Source organism: Bos taurus, chromosome 8, assembly GCF_002263795.3.
Source record: "Bos taurus isolate L1 Dominette 01449 registration number 42190680 breed Hereford chromosome 8, ARS-UCD2.0, whole genome shotgun sequence".
Lineage (NCBI taxonomy): Eukaryota > Metazoa > Chordata > Mammalia > Artiodactyla > Bovidae > Bos > Bos taurus.
The window spans coordinates 99481077-99502215 of NC_037335.1; the positions used below are offsets into that span (position 1 = coordinate 99481077).

Consider the following 21139-nt stretch of genomic DNA (forward strand, 5'->3'; position numbering starts at 1 on the left):
AGGTTTATATCTCTGTTTATCTGTTGATGCTGCTTGGCCTTCCCCTCTGGGTTGTTTGCGTCTCAGCCCACACACAGCCTCTCAAGTCAAAGCTTGCTGAAGAATTCACCCTGGTCTCAGAAACCTGAAGATCTCCTCTTGGCTGAGCTATATGACTTTTTGCAACTTGATTCATCTTTTATCATTCATTCAACATACTTGTACTGACTATCTGTGCCTTTCTCATGGTGAATTTATACTCTATTAATGGAAATTAATAATTTATGTATACTCTGATGCAGGGTTTAGAGTTAGCCTCCTAGTTGGTTTTGGCCCTATTGGTTTTAGGGGGGCAAATAATTCTTTATTGTGGGGGGTGTTTTGTACTTTGTAGTATGTTTATAAACTGCTACCCCCTAAATGCCAGTAGCACCAACTTCACTCTGCTTGAGTAATGGATAACCATAATATCTCCAGAATCTCCAACTATGCCCTAAGGGACAAAAGCACCTTGGTTGAAAACCAATGTTCTAACATATACTGGACTTGATAAGACCACTGATATTGTTATTTTCTGATGGTGAATCTGTGAAAGCCTCATGAGGTTGGTGGTATCTGAGCTAAGGTTTCAATAGTGGCTAGGGTTTGGAGATGGATTTTCTGGGGAAGGGTAAATCAGTGGTCACAGATGGGCAAGTAAGGAGTAGCTCTGTTTAACCAAAGCATAAAGTGAAATGGGCACGTTGTTAAGAGTAGAGGCTCTTATAGGTACTAGGAGGCTAGATGCTGTAGGGCCATCTTAGTCATGAAAAGAACTGCCACTTCTACTGTGAGGGAAGCCTTCAGTATGTCTGAAGCTGTGTTCATCTGGAGGGAGTATAGTTATAGCATTTGTCTTCACGTTCAGTCACTCAGTTGCGTCTGACTCTTTTGCCACCCCATGGACTGTAGCCCACCAGGCTCCTCCGTCCATGGGATTTCCCAGCAAGAATACTGGAGTGGGTTGCCATTTCCTTCTCCAGGGGATCGTCCCAACCCAGAGATCGAACCGTCTCTCCTGCACTGCAGGTGGATTCTTTACCGCTGAACCACCTGGGAAGCCCTGTTTGGGTTTCTTCATAACCCAAAGTAGTTGCTACAAAGTATCATCCATCCAGAAGTTATTTTTCTGATGCCTAAGAAGGAAACAGAAAAGGCCTCTGAGAGGCACAGTGCATCCTGGAATAATTCCATGCCCGTATCTTGGTATTCCGTGTGTTAGTCACTCAGTCATGTCTGACTCTTTGTGAACCCATGGACTGTAACCCACCAGGCTCCTCTGTCCATGGAATTCTTCAGGCAAGGATACTGGAGTGGGTTGCCATTCCCTTCCAGGGGATCTCCCTGACCCACAGATTGAACCCGGGTCTCCTGCATTGCAGGCAGATTCTTTACCGTCTGAGCCTTACTCTTCAGAAGGTCTCACTCTGAACGCTTTAGGTTAGGTCTCAGTTGAACAAACCTGGTTGGCCGGTTCCCAGCAGCAGATTAGGAATAGACAAGGAGAGGGGGAGGGAAAGGACAAACATCGGCAGGCACACTCTGCAGCGAAGCTTCCAACATGACGGAGGGGAGGAGAGCAAAAGCAGAGGCAAATGAATGAATGAATAAATTCAGACCAAATGATTTGGAAGCATCATAGTATGGGGTCCTGTAGGTAGGGGAACACCCATCCCTGCATAACCCCAAAACATTGGTACATTACAGTACCGCCCTATTTAAGTCAGCATACTCCGTGTGTAAAAAGGCAGGGCATATGTGAAGTACTGTGGTGAAGTACCATGTGACCAGAGTTTGGCACGATGGTGAGGACCAGGGTCTAGAGTTATACTTCCTGGCTTAAACCCTAGCTTCAACGCTCTGTACCAATAAACTAATTCCTTAGCCCTGCCTTGCCTTAATGAGTTTGTCTGTAAAATGGGAATTCCCTGCTCATAGGGTCATAAGGAAGGTTAACTACAACAATCCACATGAATTTTTAGCTTAGCTCTTGGCACAGATTTAGTGTGCAAGAAAAGTTAAGTGGTTATTACAATCATTTCATTGAAAGAATAGAGCTGGCAAGACCTCCCTCACAACTTCAGTGTAGCTGCTCTTCTGGAATATTCCCAGAGTCTCCTGGCTGTGCTCAAGTTTCCTTTTCAGAAAATATATAGGTTTTGTAAAAGCTGAGGAAAGTTCCAGAACAGTAGGGGCAGTATCAGTCCTTTGTATCAGTCCCTTCCATCTCCTCTCTTCTTGGCAGGAGAAGTCAGGCCACTGAGGATGGTGACAGCAGGTTCACTAGCCACCAGCCATGTCTCGGCAGTGTATTTCCTTTGAACAAGACCGGCTCTTCACCCTTTGGCCTGCCTGACAGAAGAGCAGTTAGCACGAGATAGCAGAATATGAAGCTCTTCTCCTTCAGATAGTATGTCTTAACCTATGAAAAGTAGTTGCTGTTGTTTAGTCGCTGAGTCGTGTCCAGCTCTTTTGCAACCCCATGGACTGTAGCCCACCAGGCTCCTCTGTCCATGGGATTTTTCCAGTCAAGAATACTGGAGTGGGCTGCCATTTCCTTCTCCAGGGGATCTTCCCCAACCAGGGAATGAATCCATGTCTCCTCATTGGCAGGCAGATTCTTTACCACTGAGCCACCTGGGAAGCCATGCTAAGAAAAATAATTACCTCCAAATTAAGAATGCACAGGAGAAGAGAGTTGAAAGGAAGGCACCAAAGCGTATTGGAAGGTGGTGGCAATGACTGGGTGGCAGCAGCTCTGGGCTGTTTCCCTTTGACCAGTGTCTGCTCAGTGGCGAAGGTGGCGACACGCTGTAAGGTGAAGCCTGGCAGGTACCACACCGTCATGTAAAGCAGAGACCACCAGGAGGCCACCCAGTGGGAGGAAGCTGCTCTCTGGCCAGAAGATAAAGTAACCTGTCTTCTGTTTGTGTGTTTTCCAGGCTGGAGCAGGAAATACAAGCCCTGGAAAGTGAAGAGTCCCAAATATCTGCCAAAGAGCAAATCATCCTAGAGAAGCTAAAGGAAACAGAAAAATCCTTCAAGGACTTTCAGAAGGTGAAGAAAACTAACGTCATTTCTCTCACTTTATACCCCTGGGGAAGCAGGCACACCACGACAGTGCCAATTGGAGAAAAGGCCAGTTGGTCTGGATAAGAAGCCTGGACCACACACCCTGCAACGAGGGGTAGATGCTTGAGGACCAGAGCCGTCTCTGACGCTGAGAGTGGCGAATTGGTCTAAAAACCAATTCTTATGAAGCCGGTTAAACAGACTCCCTGTAGCTTTAAGTCTTTCTTTTATAAAAAGGCCAGGGGCAAAACCGTATCAAATGGGCATGAATTCCAAAAAAGAAAGTGTCAGTGAAACATGAAGTTTTACCGCACAGGCATGCCTCAGAAATATGGCGGGTTTGGTTCCAAACCACTGAAATTAAGTGAATATTGCAATAGAGTGAGTCACATGAATTTTTTGGTTTCCCACTGCATATAAAAGTTATGTTTACACTATATTGTTAGTCTATGAAGTATGCAATAGCCTTATGTCTAAAAAACAACGTCCATACCTTAATTAAAAATAATACTGTTGGAACAATGGTGCTGACAGATTGGCTTAACTGGGGGTTGTCAGGCACCTTCCATTTGTTAAAAAAAAAGCAAAATTGAGGCACAATAAAATGAGGTGTGCCTATCTATGAAAACACACGGTGCTCTGTAGCAGAGAGAGAATCCATAATGCCAGCAGGTTCTGAACAACTCAGGACCCCCCTCCCCTCTATTTTACAACTCCTGTTTCCTCAGGTACCCAGCGGTGATAGGAAAGCAGTCTAAACACATTCATTACAGGATGGGATTTTCTGTTATCACTTCTCGAGCACAACCAAGGGTATTTGCTGGATAATTGACATCAATGTCTACTGGGAGAAATTTGGGGTAAATAAGGTGCAGAGGGTAAACCTTTTCCTTAAATTTCGGAATCCCAAACAGATTTCCCAGAAGGAAAGAGAGCATGGGGTTTGCCCACCACAGTCAAATTCTGGGGGAGAAAGACAGGCTGAATGAGTGAAGGGTCATCTCCCCACGTATATAGTGACTCCCTGCCCTGCTTTTGTCTCCACAGAGCTTCTCCAGTGCAGATGGAGGTAAGTGTAAGCGCTCTCTCCCTATCTGTACCTGAATGTTCTCATGTCAGCTTAGTGGGTCTCATTAACACAGGCTCCCTGGGAGATATGCTGTGTTGGTTTGGAAGGGCATCAGAAAGAAGGGGAGCACTATTTGCGAATGCTTGGGAGGGCCATGTCCCCATCTCCTCTGCCTCTCCTCTTCAAGGACTACTTCTTAACCAGCTTTTCCTAGTCTTACACAGCTGGCCCAGCTCTTCTTCTTCCCATTTGGTCTCCAAAGTTCACTGCTTGGATCTCTCTTGAAATACACTCAGCCCAGAGCACCAGCCTCAGGACCAGTTCCCTGGCAGGCTTGAGCCCACTGGAACTGGTGGTTAGGTCTCCAGGTAACAATACACATCAGGAGCCCATCAGCTGATGTTTAGGAAACCTTCCTAAGGCCTCTGGTTTTACTCTGAATCAGAAAACCACAGTTTCTCCAGCCTCCCTGGGAACCAGGGCTTCACAGAACTTCTCTCCCTGTGGGGCATGGTTGGCTGGGGGCACATGAAGGTTAGGAGCAGGGCCCTGGCTTCCTGACCCCCTCCTGGCAAGAGTGGGCCTTCCTCTGGTCTCTCTCCCCTTCTTTGCCCGCTGCTTCCCTGTTCTCCTTCCCTGGGGCCATGGGATGAATTTGAGGTGGTGTGCCTCTCAGCCTTTACCTTGCTCCTCTAACTTTAGCTACAAACTCATGAAAACCACTTGATTTCCACTTTTCACTCTGACCTTTAGCTCAACCTGTCCTAAAATACCAGATCTTGTCAGAAGGAACAGACATCTGCTCTCTTTCAGCCTCTAAACCAGCAAGATGATGCAGGAGGTAGAATAAGCGCTGGCATCAGTATTTTCCCAATGTCTTTTGGAAATGTATGGTTAAAGATTTTTAAATGCAGGGATGGATAGGCATTTTTCTTATAATGTCTAGCAAAGATCCTTGCAATAAGGATAATTCTAACTTCAGAAAACAAACAAACAAGAAAAAATGGTGGTTTGTTCGGGTTCCCCCACCGAACAAATGAAAGGCAGGGGATCTGAATTTTGGCCCTTTGGGTAATCTTTGGGAAGGCATTAAATTCATGATCCCAGTGCATATGCTCAGAGACAAGTCCAGGTCGAGCCCACAGCAACTCCAGGAAGAGCACCTATGACAGTTCTACAACTTTCTCTAGGGTATGGCCTAGTCAGGACACTTGTTCTGTGCTTTGGGGGTGGAGTATAGACTGAGGAGGTGGCCTTGCCTGTTTTGGGGAGTTGGGGGTGGCAGCATGGGAAAGATAGTGGCGTTCCCTCGTGCTAGGGCTACCCTGAGGCCATGTATGTGATTAGCAGTAACACAGTAAGTATCAGACATGGACCCACAGACACCCACATACCAGAGGCATGCACATCAACCTCTTCTGCTTTCACTTCTTTTTTTTTTCTCTTCCCTTCTCAAGCCAGGACCTTTCTTAGGCTTCTCTCTCTAATTAGGGAAGGGATGGAACCTGCGTATTGTGTCCCAGGGAAGCTGTGTGGGCCATGGAGACCCACCTAGTATGTGACTTGTTAACAAGCATCCATGAAGCCATGTCATAAACTCTCTCTTTTTTGTTTTCACCCTGAACTTCTCTCATTTCCTCCTGCTCCATGTACTTCCCACTATTTTCATCTGTTCACCTAAGTAGTTCATAGAGGTGGTAAGAAATCCAATCATGACTTAGAAAAGATTCTGCAGAGAAAAACAGCCTTTGTGATTATATCCTCCATTACTTTTTACAGGATGAGTGAACTCAGGCTTAAGAGGATGCAAAAGTCTCAGGGGTCACAAGAAATGGCCAGGGAAAAGTTTCCATGATCTTCCTTATTGCCCTGGATGGTGATACTTCCATGTCTGATTATAACTAGGCCTGGGGAGACCTTTCCATTACACCACAGCTGTTAGCAAAGAAAGCAGTTTGAAGGAGGGAACACATCCTTCCAAGAACGTGGTCAGTGTTTATAGGTCACTCTGTGGGTCAAAACCCATCATGAAGCACATCCAGTTTAGGAACTTTGGGCTGTCTGATTATTTCCTCTTCCTTTGGTTTCAAAGTTACCAAGACCTCTTAGAATCAACCAGTTGGTACTAAGACCTAACAAAAAATGATTGTAGAATAATAATGCCTTAGGACAAATACCCAACTTCTGAAACACGATGATTACAGAATCCAGGTCCAGCTAAAGTTATATAACTGTACAAGACACTGCAGAGGTCAGAAAAGCATCGCCAGTGTGATGAGTTGCCAAGGAGTTGGCTGCTAGTGTGTGCTTGTGTAATGACCCCTCTTCAGGTACCCTGTGCATATCCCCCTGTGCTTTTCAGAGGAAATAAAGATATTAGACTTCTGGATCACCAATGTTTTTTGATTACATGATAGCCTTGGCAATCAAGAGCTATGTATTTTAATCATGAGTAGAGTTTCTTGGCCACGTACTTCATGATCCCCCCTCACTTCCTCCCTACCCCACATACATCCTTGTTATATGGTGGAGTCAAAATTGATTGGGTGGGTTGTTTTTACTGCCCTAAATAGGCACAGTGTTTTGTGTAAGTATAAATTTCACATGGTATGTACCTAGAACTACCTCTGTTCTTTACCCACTGGGGAGCTGGTGTGAAACCCTTGGCCAGAACTGGCAAAGGAAAACCTCTGTCCTGGGTCTGTCTTGTTCTTGCTGTTTGAGACTGTGATTTCCATCCCATCCCAGTCTGGGGCAGCCTGGAACCTTTCCTGCATCAAAACCCTCATACCAATTGTTGGGACCTAGTGTGTCTTCCCTTGCCCAGAAGTCATGATTTTAGGAGAGTTTGCATCAGTTTTGTTTCTCTCTAACGTTGGCTATTTATGTTCTTCATATGGTGACGATTTTAGCAGTGCTGGGTAATGGGAAGGACTCCCCTTTCCTCTTTGTTCTATAACTGACTGTTACCTCCTCGGACAGAAGGAGGAAGAAGCATGATAGGCCACCCAGACTTTGTCAGGAAGAGGGCAGTTTACTGACTGAGGTTATGTGAAGGAATTCTCCCCCAGAAAGCTTTGGGGGCCCTGTTTCTTTTTCCTTGTGTTGTTCTATCAGATCCCTTGGAGCTGCAGAACCTCAGGAATTACTATTTAATGATATATTGAGGGGCTGCCCTACCCTCTCCTTTGGGCCCCACCCCCTGCCACCTCTTCTCAGGAGCAGAAACCATGGAGCCCCAGCCCCATAAGAGCTGTAGTCCATGAGCCTGTAGCCAGTGACCACTGGGCAAAGGAAACTCCATCACCTGCTCCCTTCTGTTGGGGAGCTGCCTCCTGGGGGAGGCTGAAATGTAAGCAGTAGGAGTCATGAGCAGAATCCCCTGCCTGCGGGTGGCTTTTACTTCTGGCTGCTAAATCTTTCAGTATGCAGAAATGTCCTGGAAATTCTATGTGTAGCATAGAAGGCACCAGACACATGTGACCAGTCTGCAAAGTCTTACCTAGTCTTAATGGCTTGAGAGATTCAAATGCATCGCATTTGAACGTAGGCAGTTGGACTTACCGAGATTGCCCTTCCACAGACTTCTAGAAATCCTCAGAGAAACTCAGAAGTTGTGCACATCTGCTCTGGTCTTCTCCCATCTCCTAAACTGTGCTACTCCTCCTTCCCCTGGACCACTGTCTCCCCCTACCTGCTCAGGCCCTGCTTTACCCCGACTGTTGCTCTCTTTGGTCCTGCCTTGTGTGGCTTAGGGTCCTGACCCTTCCCACAAGTCTCCAGAGTGAGAACAGAATCTCCCAGCTAACTTAAGGAACACTGGCAGAGACATGTGACCATACTCTGAGGCCCTGGCTCAAATTCAGGCCATTTCAGAGGGTCTCTATAGGCTGCTTCCTGGCTATCTTCTAGCCCAGCATCATCTCAAAGGCCCACCTTCCTCCCCTGCAGTGAAGGGCCTTCAACTATGTCTGTCTGACCCAGTGCCCAACTCCAGAACACATGAGGCCCCCGGGAGAAACAGTAACCTGAGCCTCGCTCCAACCCAGGGCCTGCCTGCCGACTCCTGACTTCTGGTTCTGTCTCCCCAAAGGGTTGATACAGACAAACCCATTCTCTTAGAGAAGCTCCACCCCATCCGTTCCCTTTGCCCTGGGAACATGGTGGTCCAGTGTCCCTACATCCTTGGTTGTTCGGCTGAATGTGAGTCTGCAGTGGCCTCGTCGGTACAGAGCTCAACCAATCCTAATTTGGTGTCTGGTCACAAGCACTCTGCTACATGAAATTTAAAAAGGAAAACAGAAACCTGCCAGAATTAAGTCCGCATCAGTGGGGATACAGAGGACGGGATGGATGTGGGAAGGCTGGGAGACTGACTGGATACCAGGAGAGGGAGGTAGGGGCACCGCCAGGATCCTGGGTGAATTGTGGTACCAGTGAGCTGAGATACGCTGCACAGGAGAAGCAGCAGATGAGTGGAGATGAGAGTTCTGTTTTGGACATGTTGAGCTTGAGATGATTTGTGGGCTGTTGAATAGAATATGCGGTAAGCAGATAGACATGATCATTGACCAGTGATCGACATTCCAGGATAATGGGGTGTGTCTTTGGCACATGGAAGGAATCATATCACCTAGAGTCCAGCTTTCTAGAATGTTCCTTCACTTTCCCCCTGCTCTCTGGGGTGTGCACAGATTCTTCCCCTGTTTCACCCCAGTGGTTTCCCCCTCTCCTCTAATACTTCGACACACCTATTGACTTCCGTGGCCTCCGTCTCCCTAAATGAACTTTCAAGATATTTTCCCAAGCAGAGCCGTTCTCTCTATTCTGCATGGCCACATTTCTTGCAGCTGAGCTCATGGTGTTTCACTGGTGCTGTTATTTGGAATCTCTAGATTTTCTAGCTGAAACACCAGACAGAAGGACTGAAATTGTGGGATAAATTCTGAAAAAAAATTTTTTTATGCCTATTAGTCTTTGGAATGAATCAGGCACATAAAGTGATATTTCCAGTTTAAGGAAAGACTCCCAAATCTGTTTTCCAATTCTGTTTAAGACATGTCTTCCATGTTTCTACTGCTTCCCTGGTGGTTCAGAGGTTAAAGCGTCTGCCTGCAATGTGGGAGACCTGGGTTCGATCCCTGGGTCAGGAAGATCCCCTGGAGAAGGAAATGGCAATCCACTCCAGTATTCTTGCCTGGAAAATCCCATGGACGGAGGAGCCTGGTGGGCTACAGTCCACGAGGTCACAAAGAGTCAGACATGACTGAGCGACTTCACTTTCACTTTCCATGTGTCTAGTTTGAAGTCCCATACTTGGCCCAATCCCATTCTTTGGTGGCTCAGACCAGTGTAAGAGTCCTGGATTTGATTCCTGGGTCAGGTAGATCCTGTGGGGAGGGAAATGGCAACCCACTCCAGTATTCTTCCTTGGGAGATCCCACGGACAGAGGAGCCTGGCAGGCTGCAGTCCATGAGATTGCAAAGAGTTGTACACAACACAGCGACTGAGAACGCACCCACATCAAGTTGATAATGGTTCTCGCTAGTTCATCTCTCTCCCTGTTTTTTTTTTTTTTTTTTTGTCCTCTGCACACATTGTACTCTTAGAATCTAGAGCTTTCTATTGAATCTTTTATTACATAGAGCTGTTCTGGGGCTTGAGCTTTCTGGCCGGGATCTCTCCTACCTCAGCTACTCTACTGAATACCAGTCACTGGGCAAATGCTGGTCTTTGTTTACCCTGATCCTCTCTTGCAATGGCCACCTCTGTGGTCCATTATGTAGGGCAGACAAGCTGCTGTCTCGGCAGTGAACCCATCGGGCCTCTCAACACTGTGCCTAATTGTATTCCCTATTCTCTGCTACCAGATGCAGTAAATCACATTTCCTCCCAGCTCCCCGACCTGCCAATCCTCTGTTCACGAACAGCAGAACCATCACCTGAGCAGGACGGAACCAGCAGAGCAGCTGGTAAGTCCTGGGGAACTGTTTGCTTTTGATGCCAGGACTGACCGTGGGGCTTGCATTCCTCTGAGCTTTATTAATGAGGGATGCCCAGATATTCTTACGTGGAGGGCGGTCCCCCTCCTCAGCGCAGCTTCAGATGTAGAACTTACAGTGGCCACACAGGGCAGGCACTGGTCCCTGAGGGGTTTCTGGGGGCCAAGGGGAGGGAGTATTGAGAAAACCATAGAGCTCTTTTCCTCCTACTTTGGAGGAATCTGTGTTTGTGGTCTTTATATCAGTCCTCATTCTACAAGATCAAATGAGCTATGCTGGGAAGGTGGGGGGAAACTATTTTCAAAGTGTGTGAGAATGTTGTGGTAATCCTTTGGGAACTGAGCTGTTTGTACACTGTGAACATATAGATTCTCAAGTCTCCTCATTACTGGAGTTATTTCTTACCTCCTGTGGTATATTTGGAAAATAAAAGGAGCAGTTTAATGAATGTATGCTTCTTGCTAATATTCCTCACACTTGTGGATTGTAGCGAGTAATACATTTGTGAGTGTAAAACATATGGAGAACTCTGCTTTGCTCTGTTCAATGTGAATGTGCCCCAGAAATCAGAGCTGGACGCTGTGCTTAATAAATCACTATACCAATCCTTTTTGCTCTGTGCACAGAGGCACTGAGAGCAGGGGTTGGATGGAAAAATGAGCCACCAATGCTGTAGGGTTTGTGATAATGTAGGTGAACTGGAATTTGAGCATCAGATTTATGCTTTATGTAATCCAGGTAAATTTATGTTTAAAAGAAGTCATGGAAGGGTACCTTTATAAGACAATCATGGACTAATAAGTCAGAGGAAATTGTTTATACAGTATTTTATGAAGCAAACATAGCAAACTTCTATGTTAGCCTTCCTTTTAACATAGAAGTAAAATAATTCTGCAGGTATTGACATAATTGTCATGCACATTGGCAAAATAAAAGTATTCCTGGGGACTCTATAAATATCTTAGCATATTATTGTACAAACAGATTCACAGGGTTCTAGAGTTGGGGGCGGGTACTGTAGATGGTATCTGGTCAAACTCAAGCTAGGATCCCAGGGTAGTTAAAAACCTTGTAGCTACAGTCGTCCTACGAAGGGACCATTGGCAGTGATTTAAGCTGCAGATTCTTTTAAATGCTCCAAGATGCACTTCTGAGATCAACTCGGGATAACAATTCTTCAAAAGGCACATACCTCCCTGCGTGTTATTAGAGTGTTGGTGGTTCCCAGTAGTTGTGGGTAAACAGCTTTCTAGCTCCTCTCCACATTTCTGCGACTCACAGGACATGCAATATGACCTAATTAACGGATCAGTTCGTGAAGGCGGTAGGGCCAGTGTGTGGGGACTGAGAGATATGAACAGGATTTGAGCAGCATCGGCAGTCAAGGAATGTGAGCTTCAAGAATGATATGTTACTGGGATTGCAGTTCTGTGTGCATAGGAATACACACACTTTCACAAGCTAGGATCCTTCCTCTTGGAAGACACTGTGAAAACAATGAATCCAAATAGCAAATGCCTTTTTGAAAAAGTATTATGTGTTCAAAGTCTTCTAAAAAATAAGTCTACATGTACTTTTGTTTATCAGTTAAGAACCAATATGCATAAATGTATCTACTGTGGAAATATACAGATGCAGAGGCTTGAAAGGAATTGCATTTGATGTGGTTAACTGCTTCGTCCAGGCTGCTTTTGAAATAGAGCATCCAGATTAATGATCAGTTATGGCTAGCAGTGATTACACAGAGCATGGACAGCTTACAAATGAGTGGCAGTCGCCCCTGGAATTCTTTCTTATAGGTATCATCCATCTTGCTTTAGGGGTGTCCTTTTGAAAATTTGCACAGTCTTAGGGCCATTTTAAAAAATGTCACTGGTCGTTACTCAGTATTATGACAAATATTCTGGTTGTCTGGAGTTTGGGAGGTTTTGGGTTCTGTATAAATGGGAATTTATTTACAATCTTTGCTTTGCAGAATCAGGAGGCATCTGTTCCAATTCCTTATTCAAACATGGAAGCCCAGGGACAGAGCCTTGCCACGAGGCCTTCAAACCACAGGGACACACCATGACCTGGGTCTCCCTACAGATGGCCCATTCTGTCTGTAATTGGCTCTGACACCTGGGAAGTTCATCCTCAGATGGAGCTCTCATTAGTCTGCTGCTTTCATCTTTTACCTATTTTTACGTATCCTTAAGATACAAACCGAAGTTTGTATCTTAGGAGCCCTTCAGAACAAACCTAAGTTCTGATTTCCGTTTAAATATTTGAAAACGGCTATCACATCGTGTCTTTCCCAGGCCTTCACTTTCCATCCCCTTAATGCCCGCAGCCCCGGTCGGTTCATCTGGTCCTGAGATGGTAGGTTTCTTGGACCCCCGTTAGCCCTGCCTGTCCCTCCCCTGTGGACATGCCCCGCTTGGTCTCTGAAGGGCAAGACTCAGAGCTGCCCAGCACAGTCCCCACAGAGGCCACGGCCATGTGACTTCCTGGCGGTCCTCACGGCCTTTCCGCTTCAGGCTCTCAGGTGCAGCCTCCAGTGAGTGGCCTGCGCCACTACCGGGCCTCCTTCCCTCTGTCCAGCGGAGTCATCGCTCCACAGTCATTCCAGTGGCAGCGAGAAGTCGGTCCCCACAACTGTGCACATACTACTTCGCCTTCTCACATGCAGAAGAGCCTACAAATTCCTCTCTTTTTAATCTTAAGAGGCAAAAATAAGGATAGGCTATGCGCCTCTCGGCCCTTGGTAGATTTTACATGACTGTTAAGTTTCTTCCTGTTAAGTGTCCCTCAGGAGTGTCAGGGGCCCCTGGGGTCACCGAGGAGTCTCTGGAAGGTAAGGAAGGGGTTGAGGTGAGGGACTTGGTGTTCTGTCCCATTTCAAGCACAGCGGCTTCCCCAGCCTTGTGCTTCCTTATCGTATTTCTGCATCAGGTTTCATTGAATAAAGGGTTTAACCAATTTGAAAGGAGAAAGCTCTCTTTGTTGTCAGGATTTTTACAGCTCATGGTTAGGGCTCTACACACCCTCCCTTTTCCTCTCGGTTTAGTATCATCTCAGATCTGAAAAGCAAACTGGCATTATTTATCATCATTTCATTGATAAAATTGTTGCACAGTTTGATAAAAAGTCAGAAGCCTGGGGCTCACCGTTAGGGATCCTCCTGGCCCTGGGGAATCCTTACCCGGCACCTATGGGGCATGGCCCTCCAACCAGTGACAAGTTCTGGCTGTTGTCCTAACACTCATGGCACATGTTTCTGTCTCGTCCACATAAGGACAATAGGGACTTTATGATGATCCAATATGCTTTATATCTGTCATTTGTCTAATCTGTCTAGAGACCTTGAAGGAAAAAAAAAATTGAGATTAATGTGCCCAGCTTCTGCTCTTTCAGAATTGATTCTAGAGTTTAGCCAGCCATGATGTCCAGCTATTTATATATAGTTTATGGAATTCCTTCCTTCTCAGTTTTGAAAATTAGAACTTGGCATTTCTGCCTCCACTGCCTTTCCTGGTATATGAAATCCTTGGGACAAATTCATTGATGTGGGAACTGGGGCACAGGACCCAAAGCACTGTGAGCAGTTGTATCCCTGGGAGTTTTATTATCTTCCAATCTTCTCTACTCACCTGGGTTTCAGTTACATCTTAGCAGTCCTGGGTTTCAGTTACCTCTTAGCAGTATTCTTTCCGACACTTCTCAAGCTGTAAACTGCCCTTCTTGACCAAAAAGACTGAAGCAAAGTCAATATGAGAAATTGGCTTTGGCTTTTGCTAGATGGCATCACCAACTCAATGGACATGAGTTTGAGTAAGCTCTGGAAGTTGGTGATGGACAGGGAAGCCTGGCATGCTGCAGTCCATGTTGTCATAAAGAGTCAGACACGACTGAGCAACTGAACTTTGCTGTCCTTCACCATTATGCCCTTGCTGACTTATTTTTATTAAAAGCACAGTGTCTTGGGAAAACATTTGATTTGAAGAAATGTTTGATTGTTGGGTTTTGAAGTTAGAGATTGCTCTCTGGGATGAGAGGAAGGATTCACTCTAAATGAATATCCTCATTTTCATCATTTTTGACATCACAGTGCTAATTTTATATTTCCCACCTCAAGAGGAGTGAACATAAATGCATATATATAGTCTTATGCTCAAAGAGATGCATGTGTATATATTCATTCAATAAGCCAAGCGTATGTATTGTTTTTCTTCCACATGGTACGTTGCCAGCCACTTGATGTGTATTACACAGGGAAGATCTCACTGCTGGGTGGTGGTCGTGGTCTGATTGTCCATCGCGCTCCCTCCTCTTGGATTTGATACGTCACTGACTCACAGGCCACGTGGGCTCTCCATGGCAGCATGGAATATCAAAGCTGGATACCATGTATACACACACACACACACACACACACACATATATATGCATTAATATTTCTATAACTGAATCACTTCACTGTACACCAGAAACTTAACACAACATTGTAAATCAGCTATACTTGAATTAAAAAAAAAAAAAAAAAAGAGCTACTTACCCTTCATTGTACCAATCGGGAAGATGAGGCCCCAAATTGAGATGTGACCTGGATAGGAATTCAGACTCACTTTCTCCCTTCCTATGACACCTCCCATATGATGACTGATGACCATGGGACATGATTTTTATACTTTACACATGGACCCTCAACTTTATTATTCCACCCACTGATAACAGTGAGTCAAGGGAAGTGAGCTGGGAGCAGCCTGGGTCAAGGAATTTAACAATAATCAAAAGTTCCGTCTTCATGGGGCAGGGTTCTGTCTTGTGTGCTCTTGGCTTGATTCTGAAATGGAATCTTGCCAGTTTGTGTCACTTTCCCCTTACCTGTGTCGGGTCCTCTTGTTTCCTTTCCACTGGGTCCCTTAGGGCCCTTGCAGCTGCTGTGTTTGTCCAGGCTGAAGGTGACAGGGGACAAGAGGGCGCAAAGAGCCAGGGCAGCAGGTTTGACCTGGAATCAAGCATTCTGTGTTCTTCACACCCTCTTTCTGGGCCCTGTGGTGTCCGGGCATCTTTCTTGGAGGCCTTCCACTCTTGCTCATACTTGGGTCTTTTCAGAACCTAGAAACTAGGCTCATCAACCCCATTAGGGTATCTCTGCTTCTCCAAGGTGGCCCTTCTATGGATGAAAGAGCTGTGGGGGAGAAAAACCAAGGAAACCAAACACAGAGCTCAAAGTCACAGTACCAGTGATGCCATCCATTTGTATCCCTTTGCAGAAACTGGCCCCTTTGCTTCTTATTCTTCATTAGCAAAATGGAGATACTACTTGCTCTCTCGCTGGGATGTTGGAAGGCAGAACAAACATGCTTGTGTCCTCCAGTCTCACTGTTGTCAGTGTGTGATACTTGAAAATCAATACTTATATCATTTTATAAAGACATACTTCCAGACTCCAATCAACCCATCACTGGAACATCTACTGGACTCTTTCCTTTTTTTCTGTTACCTGGTCCTTCCTCGAATACTTTTCTTTATGTCCATGCAGCTCTTTCAAAATCTCTTTCAAGGGCTATCCAGAAAGTTTCCTTCCCTGAGCAGTACCCTTCTCCTCATTTTTTTTCCCCAATAAGATGGCACAGATACCAAGCCCTTACGATCTTCATCGTCATGTACCTGTGGCATGGGGAAACTTGTGGGAAGAAAAGGGCAGATTAGAGAGTGTTCACTGTGGTTAGAGAGGAGGGCATGATGTAAGGGAGAGGTCTTTGGCAGCAGTAAAAAGCAGAAGAGTTTTAAAAACTGTGTGCATGCCTCCTAAACAAAATGTAAATCTTATCTTCCTGCTGGTTCATATCCACCCTCGTGCACATTTGGGATATTATTGGCTAAGAGCTGAAGCAAAATAGAAATACTTATTCACAAACAACACATTTAAGAAAAATGTTCACACTTTGTGGTTTTCTGAATGTCTAGTAACATTCTCATATGTGTATCCATGAAGTCTAAAGATTGTCTTAAGAGAGTAGATCTTTAAAGTTACCCCTAAAATTGGCAATTATGTAAGGGGTGAAGGGGCCAGCTAACCTTATTTTGGTAATCATTCTGCAGTATATATGTATATCAAATCATCGCATCATACATCTTAAGCTAACATATGTTATATGTCAATAATATCTCAATAAATCTCAAAAGAAAACCAAAAAATAAACGAAAATATTGCCTTTGTGTAAGCTCGAGCTTCTCGAAGTGTTTGCCTGAGTTGCCTTACTAAAGAGAAAAGAGTGAAGGCAGGCAAGGAATGGGAGACCAAACCTGAAGAAATCTACTAAAAATCTGTGGTTTCTTTAAAGCCCCAGGTCTTATCTGGGGGAAAAATACATATGAATGTTGTCTTTTATGGCATAATCTATCTAAGCTTTTTTTATTATAAAAATGTCTTAAAGTATTCTACTTTCAAATTCTAGAAATATTGAAAGAACAGTGTGTATCATATAAATATTAATCTGTAACCCTAATGAATCCATGTCACTTGTGGTTCACACCCAGAGTTATCTCACACTTCACAAAATGTAGCATAAAATCACAGGCAAAAAAAGAAAACCCACTGAAAAGAAACTCTGTTCTTTTTTACCTGTTTCTCCTGAAGGATGTTGAAAGGGATCCAATTCATATCTCCACCCAGAAGGACTTCTCACATTCCCTTTTCTTCCCTCCACAAGTAACTCTCCAAAGCATCATTCACTGCCACAGAATATCCCCTCCCTAGCCATCTTTCACGGAGAAGGCAATGGCACCCCACTCCAGTACTCTTGCCTGGAAAACCCCATGGATGGAGGAGCCTGGTAGGCTGCAGTTCATGGGATCGCTGAGGGTTGGACAAGACTGAGCAACTTCACTTTCACTTTTCACTTTCATGCATTGGAGAAGGAAATGGCAACCCACTCCAGTGTTCTTGCCTGGAGATCCATCTCTGGGGTCGCACAGAGTCGGACACGACTGAAGTGACTTAGCAGTAGTAGCAGTAGCCATCTTTCACAGAGCTTTTACTGTCTCTTCCATTAAACTCCTCCTTTCTCAGCTCTTAATTGTATGGATCTGATTAACCATTAGAGTCAGACACAACTGAAGGGACTTAGCAGCAGCAGCAGCAGCAGCAAAGACATTCTCCCCATTATCCCTCCTTTTAGTCCAGTCTCTGATTCTAGGAATAGGCAAGGTCCGGCTGAGTTTGGACATTAGGATGGTGGAGAAGGGAAAATTGGACCACAAAGGATAGCATTCTCATTGGTGGGCAGAGAGAGGGAGGGATATCCCTAAAGATTCCTATGTTAATAATGTGTGTCCTATCAGATATGGATATAAAAGTAGAAATGTTTTATTCCATACTCTGTATTGATTACAGCTCAGTGTATCATTTGGCTCACACATTACTGGATGGTTTGGGGTTTTATATCTATTAACTGACAATCATTATTGCTGCTGTTGCAGTTCAGTTGTAAAGTCACGTCTGACTCTTTGCAGTCCCATGGACCTGTAGTCCACCAGGCTCCTCTGTCCATCATTATTATATTGCTTATTTATAAACATGTCCCATGAGTATGTTAATAGTGATAGGATGCAATATTTCATCCCCAAACTGTGCCTTTTAATATAAATGTAATATTTAAATAACAGGTTCTTGGAGCCCATTCAGTTCAGTTCAGTCGCTCAGTCGTGTCTGACTCTGCAACCCCACGAATCGCAACACGCCAGGCCTCCCTGTCCATCACCAACTCCCGGAATTTACACAAACTCATGTCCATCGAATCAGTGATGCCACCCAGCCATCTCATCCTCTGTCGTCCCCTCCTCCTCCTGCCCCCAGTCCCTCCCAGCATCAGAGTCTTTTCCGATGAGTCAACTCTTTGCATGAGGTGGCCAAAGTATTGGAGTTCAGTCCAAAGTATTCAGCATCAGTCCTTCCAGTGAACACCCAAGACTGATCTCCTTTAGGATGGACTGGTTGGATCTCCTTGCAGTCTCAGGGTCTCTCAAGAGTCTTCTCCAACACCACAGTTCAAAAGCATCAGTTCTTCGGCGCTCAGCTTTCTTCACAGTCCAACTCTCACATCCATACATGACCACTGGAAAAAAAGATTTTAAATGCCTATTCTATTTGATAACACATTTTATGGAAAATCAGGAAATAACAGACATAGTTCTCTTGATATCACCGTCATTGTATGAGCTGATGTACCTTTTTGACAAATATTGGTTGGCTTCCCACTGTGTCACTTAAAGAAACTCAAGATCTTTGTGCTGAGCAAGTGAAACTTTCAAAACGGACACAATGAAAATAAAGCATTGGAATTTGTTTCAAAATCTTCTTAGTTAAGTGTTAACCATGTCAGATTGTATCTTATAAGCAGACAAAATACCATTGTTATTCTTCACCCAGTACAAGCATTAATCACTGTGTATACCTTTTCATCGGTGTCATATAAACTATTTGTCACTAGATTAAAACAACCAATTAGACTTTTCAATTAGTAGCATTTGTTTCACAGGTATGGTTAGCAGGTACCTTCTATCCAAAAGGCTCTAAGGTAGGTGTTTGGGGCAGGGGGAATCTCTGAAAGATGCCAGGCAAAAAGCTAGCCTTCCAGGATCCTAAAAATCTGTGGAGCTAATAAAACATCCCCACAAATAATTATATTACTGACTGGAGAGTGTTAGGTGCCCTCAGTTTAGAGGAAGTGTTCAGAGAATCTTGAGAAGAGAGGGATATCTTAGAAATGGGGTGATCAAAGAAAGTTCATGGAAGAGGATGCAGTTGACCTGGGGATCAGTGGATGAGTCACATTTGGATATAAAGAAACTCAAAAGTAGGACATTTCAAGAGAAAGGAATCTTAAAAGCAGGAAATGTTAGGTGTAAGATGGTGTTTTTTAGCTGCTGTACAGGGTAAGGAAACAACAAAACGTTGATTGGAAAGATAGTTTGGATCTTTTTAACACAGTGGGGAACTTATAGTTCAGAAAGAGATAGGAACTCAACGGCGATGACAAGCAGAGATGTGACACCAGACTCTAGAGTCTGTTAGTGGAGAAGGGACAAAACAGTCTAGGCAGAGGGACAGCATAGATTTAAATGGTCGTGGAAAGATGTCCTGGAAACAGTGAGACCTCTGTTATGGCCTGAGCGCATGTGGAATGAGAGAGGCTGCAAGGCAAAGCAAGATAAGAAAGGAAGGTTGCAGACAAATGCCAAGGGAATTATATGCCAAGCTAAGGAGTTTGGTGTTTACCCTCTGCAGACACAGGAGCTGATGGAGAGTTTTTAAGTAAGATAACTCTGTGGGCAGGGTGGAGCCTAGGCTAACAGCGGTCGGCTGGCTTTTACTATACAGGGCCAGATCATAAATATTTTAGACTTTGTGGACCATGTATGATCTCTGCTGGGTATTCTTGTTTCTTTCCTTTTCTCTTTCTTAAATTCTTTCTTGCCTTTACTTGTAAGTTTTTTCTTTCCTTTCTTATTTTTCATAGCAATTCTTTTTAAAAAAATTATTTTTAATTGAAGGATAATTGCTTTACAATATTGGTTTGATATCTGCCGTACATCAATATAAATTTTTTTTTTTTTTGTAAAAACCATTTTCCTCTCCTTTGGCCCTCTGGAAGTGAAATGACAGAAGTAGCAGATAGAAATCAGACACAGGTTGCTGTGCAGAAGGTCTGGTCTAAGGCAGTGGTGATAGAGATAATGGTGAGGAGATGCATGGGGATGGATCTAAAGTAGAATTAGTTTCAGCAGTTGTTTGATGATGGGGAATTAGGAAGAAAAGTGAAAGTCAAGTATGATTCTGAGGCTTCTTGCTTGAGAGACTAGGTATTACTTCTCACCAAGACTATGCTTGTCCCATCAAGACTTTGCTCTCACCAAAACTCTGGGGAGCTTTGAGAGAAGATGGACTCAGTTTTGAAGCTGCAGAGGTCAATGTATCTGTGGGTCATTCAGGGAACGGGTGTCAAGGGACAGTTGGCTCCATGGGTCCGAGGCCAAGTGTCCTCCCATCCAGAACATGTGCCTCATGGGGAGCCTCTGAGGCAATAGATTAGAAAGTATGGAGTGTCGTGAGGGTTTACAGGACAGGAAAGAGCTGGTCCTGGGGAAGCTCAGACTGGCCCCAGGATTTGGGATGTTGGAGAGGCTGAGAGTGGTGCCTGGGAAGACCAGGTAGGAAGCTCTTGTGATCATCATCTAGGAAAGACGGAGTACTATCTCAGGTGAGTGATGACAGTGGAACAGAGAGGAGGCAGCAGCTGGGGGCGACAGCATGGGGCAGGACCTTGAGGGCTTGGCAGTGTGTTCATGGGGGAAGAAAGAGGCCTTCTGTGAGCGCTGTCCTCGAATTCCCGTGTCGTGGGATAACGCCCCCCCTAGTCTTTCTTCTTCTAGTTCTTGTCTTAGAAACCTAGCTAAGTGACTGAAGCCCACAGAGCATATAATCTGACTCCTTTCATAGCTTTCCATTTTTGGAAATGTCCTCTTTTAGAGTACCGTAAAGGATGGCCATGTGCCGTCTTGCAAAACCCTTCGCATAATCTCCATTCACAGAAAAGGGAAATGTCAAAAAAAAAAAAAAAAAAGAACACTTGGTAAAAGAGTTCTTTAAAAAGATTTAAGATTTTGGAACTAGGTTACATCCTAACCAAGGACTTTAAAATTATCTAAGTCTAGGGTACGCTCCCAATCAAGGTGAACTCACATGTCATCAGCTTCTCTGAAATGTGTTGCACTGGATCTCAACAGTCGCTCGTGGCCTTATTTAGCTCCTCTTCCTTGGAAGTTTGAGTGCCATTGAGAAATAGAAACTCTGTACACTTGTCTTCCCAGTGCATTTAGCTGCTGTATTAAAACACATATATAACCACCTCTGTCCACGGTGCACTCACGCTAACAAGATGCTTGGTGGTTAGACTAGAAAGGGCACAACACCGTTTTTTTTGTCTG

The 21139-nt window shown here is 44.7% G+C and overlaps 1 protein-coding gene across 3 annotated transcripts in view; it reads left to right on the forward strand.

Moving 5' to 3' along the window:
- The window catches only part of PALM2 (paralemmin 2), a 379963-nt gene that overhangs the window by 139088 nt on the left and 219736 nt on the right, over positions 1 to 21139 (forward strand). For all 3 annotated transcript variants that reach the window (NM_001435193.1, NM_001371509.2, NM_001204119.2), the window contains 3 exon segments: positions 2961 to 3075; positions 4138 to 4159; positions 10031 to 10132. In NM_001435193.1, coding sequence (NP_001422122.1) covers positions 2961 to 3075; positions 4138 to 4159; positions 10031 to 10132 — 239 coding nt within the window.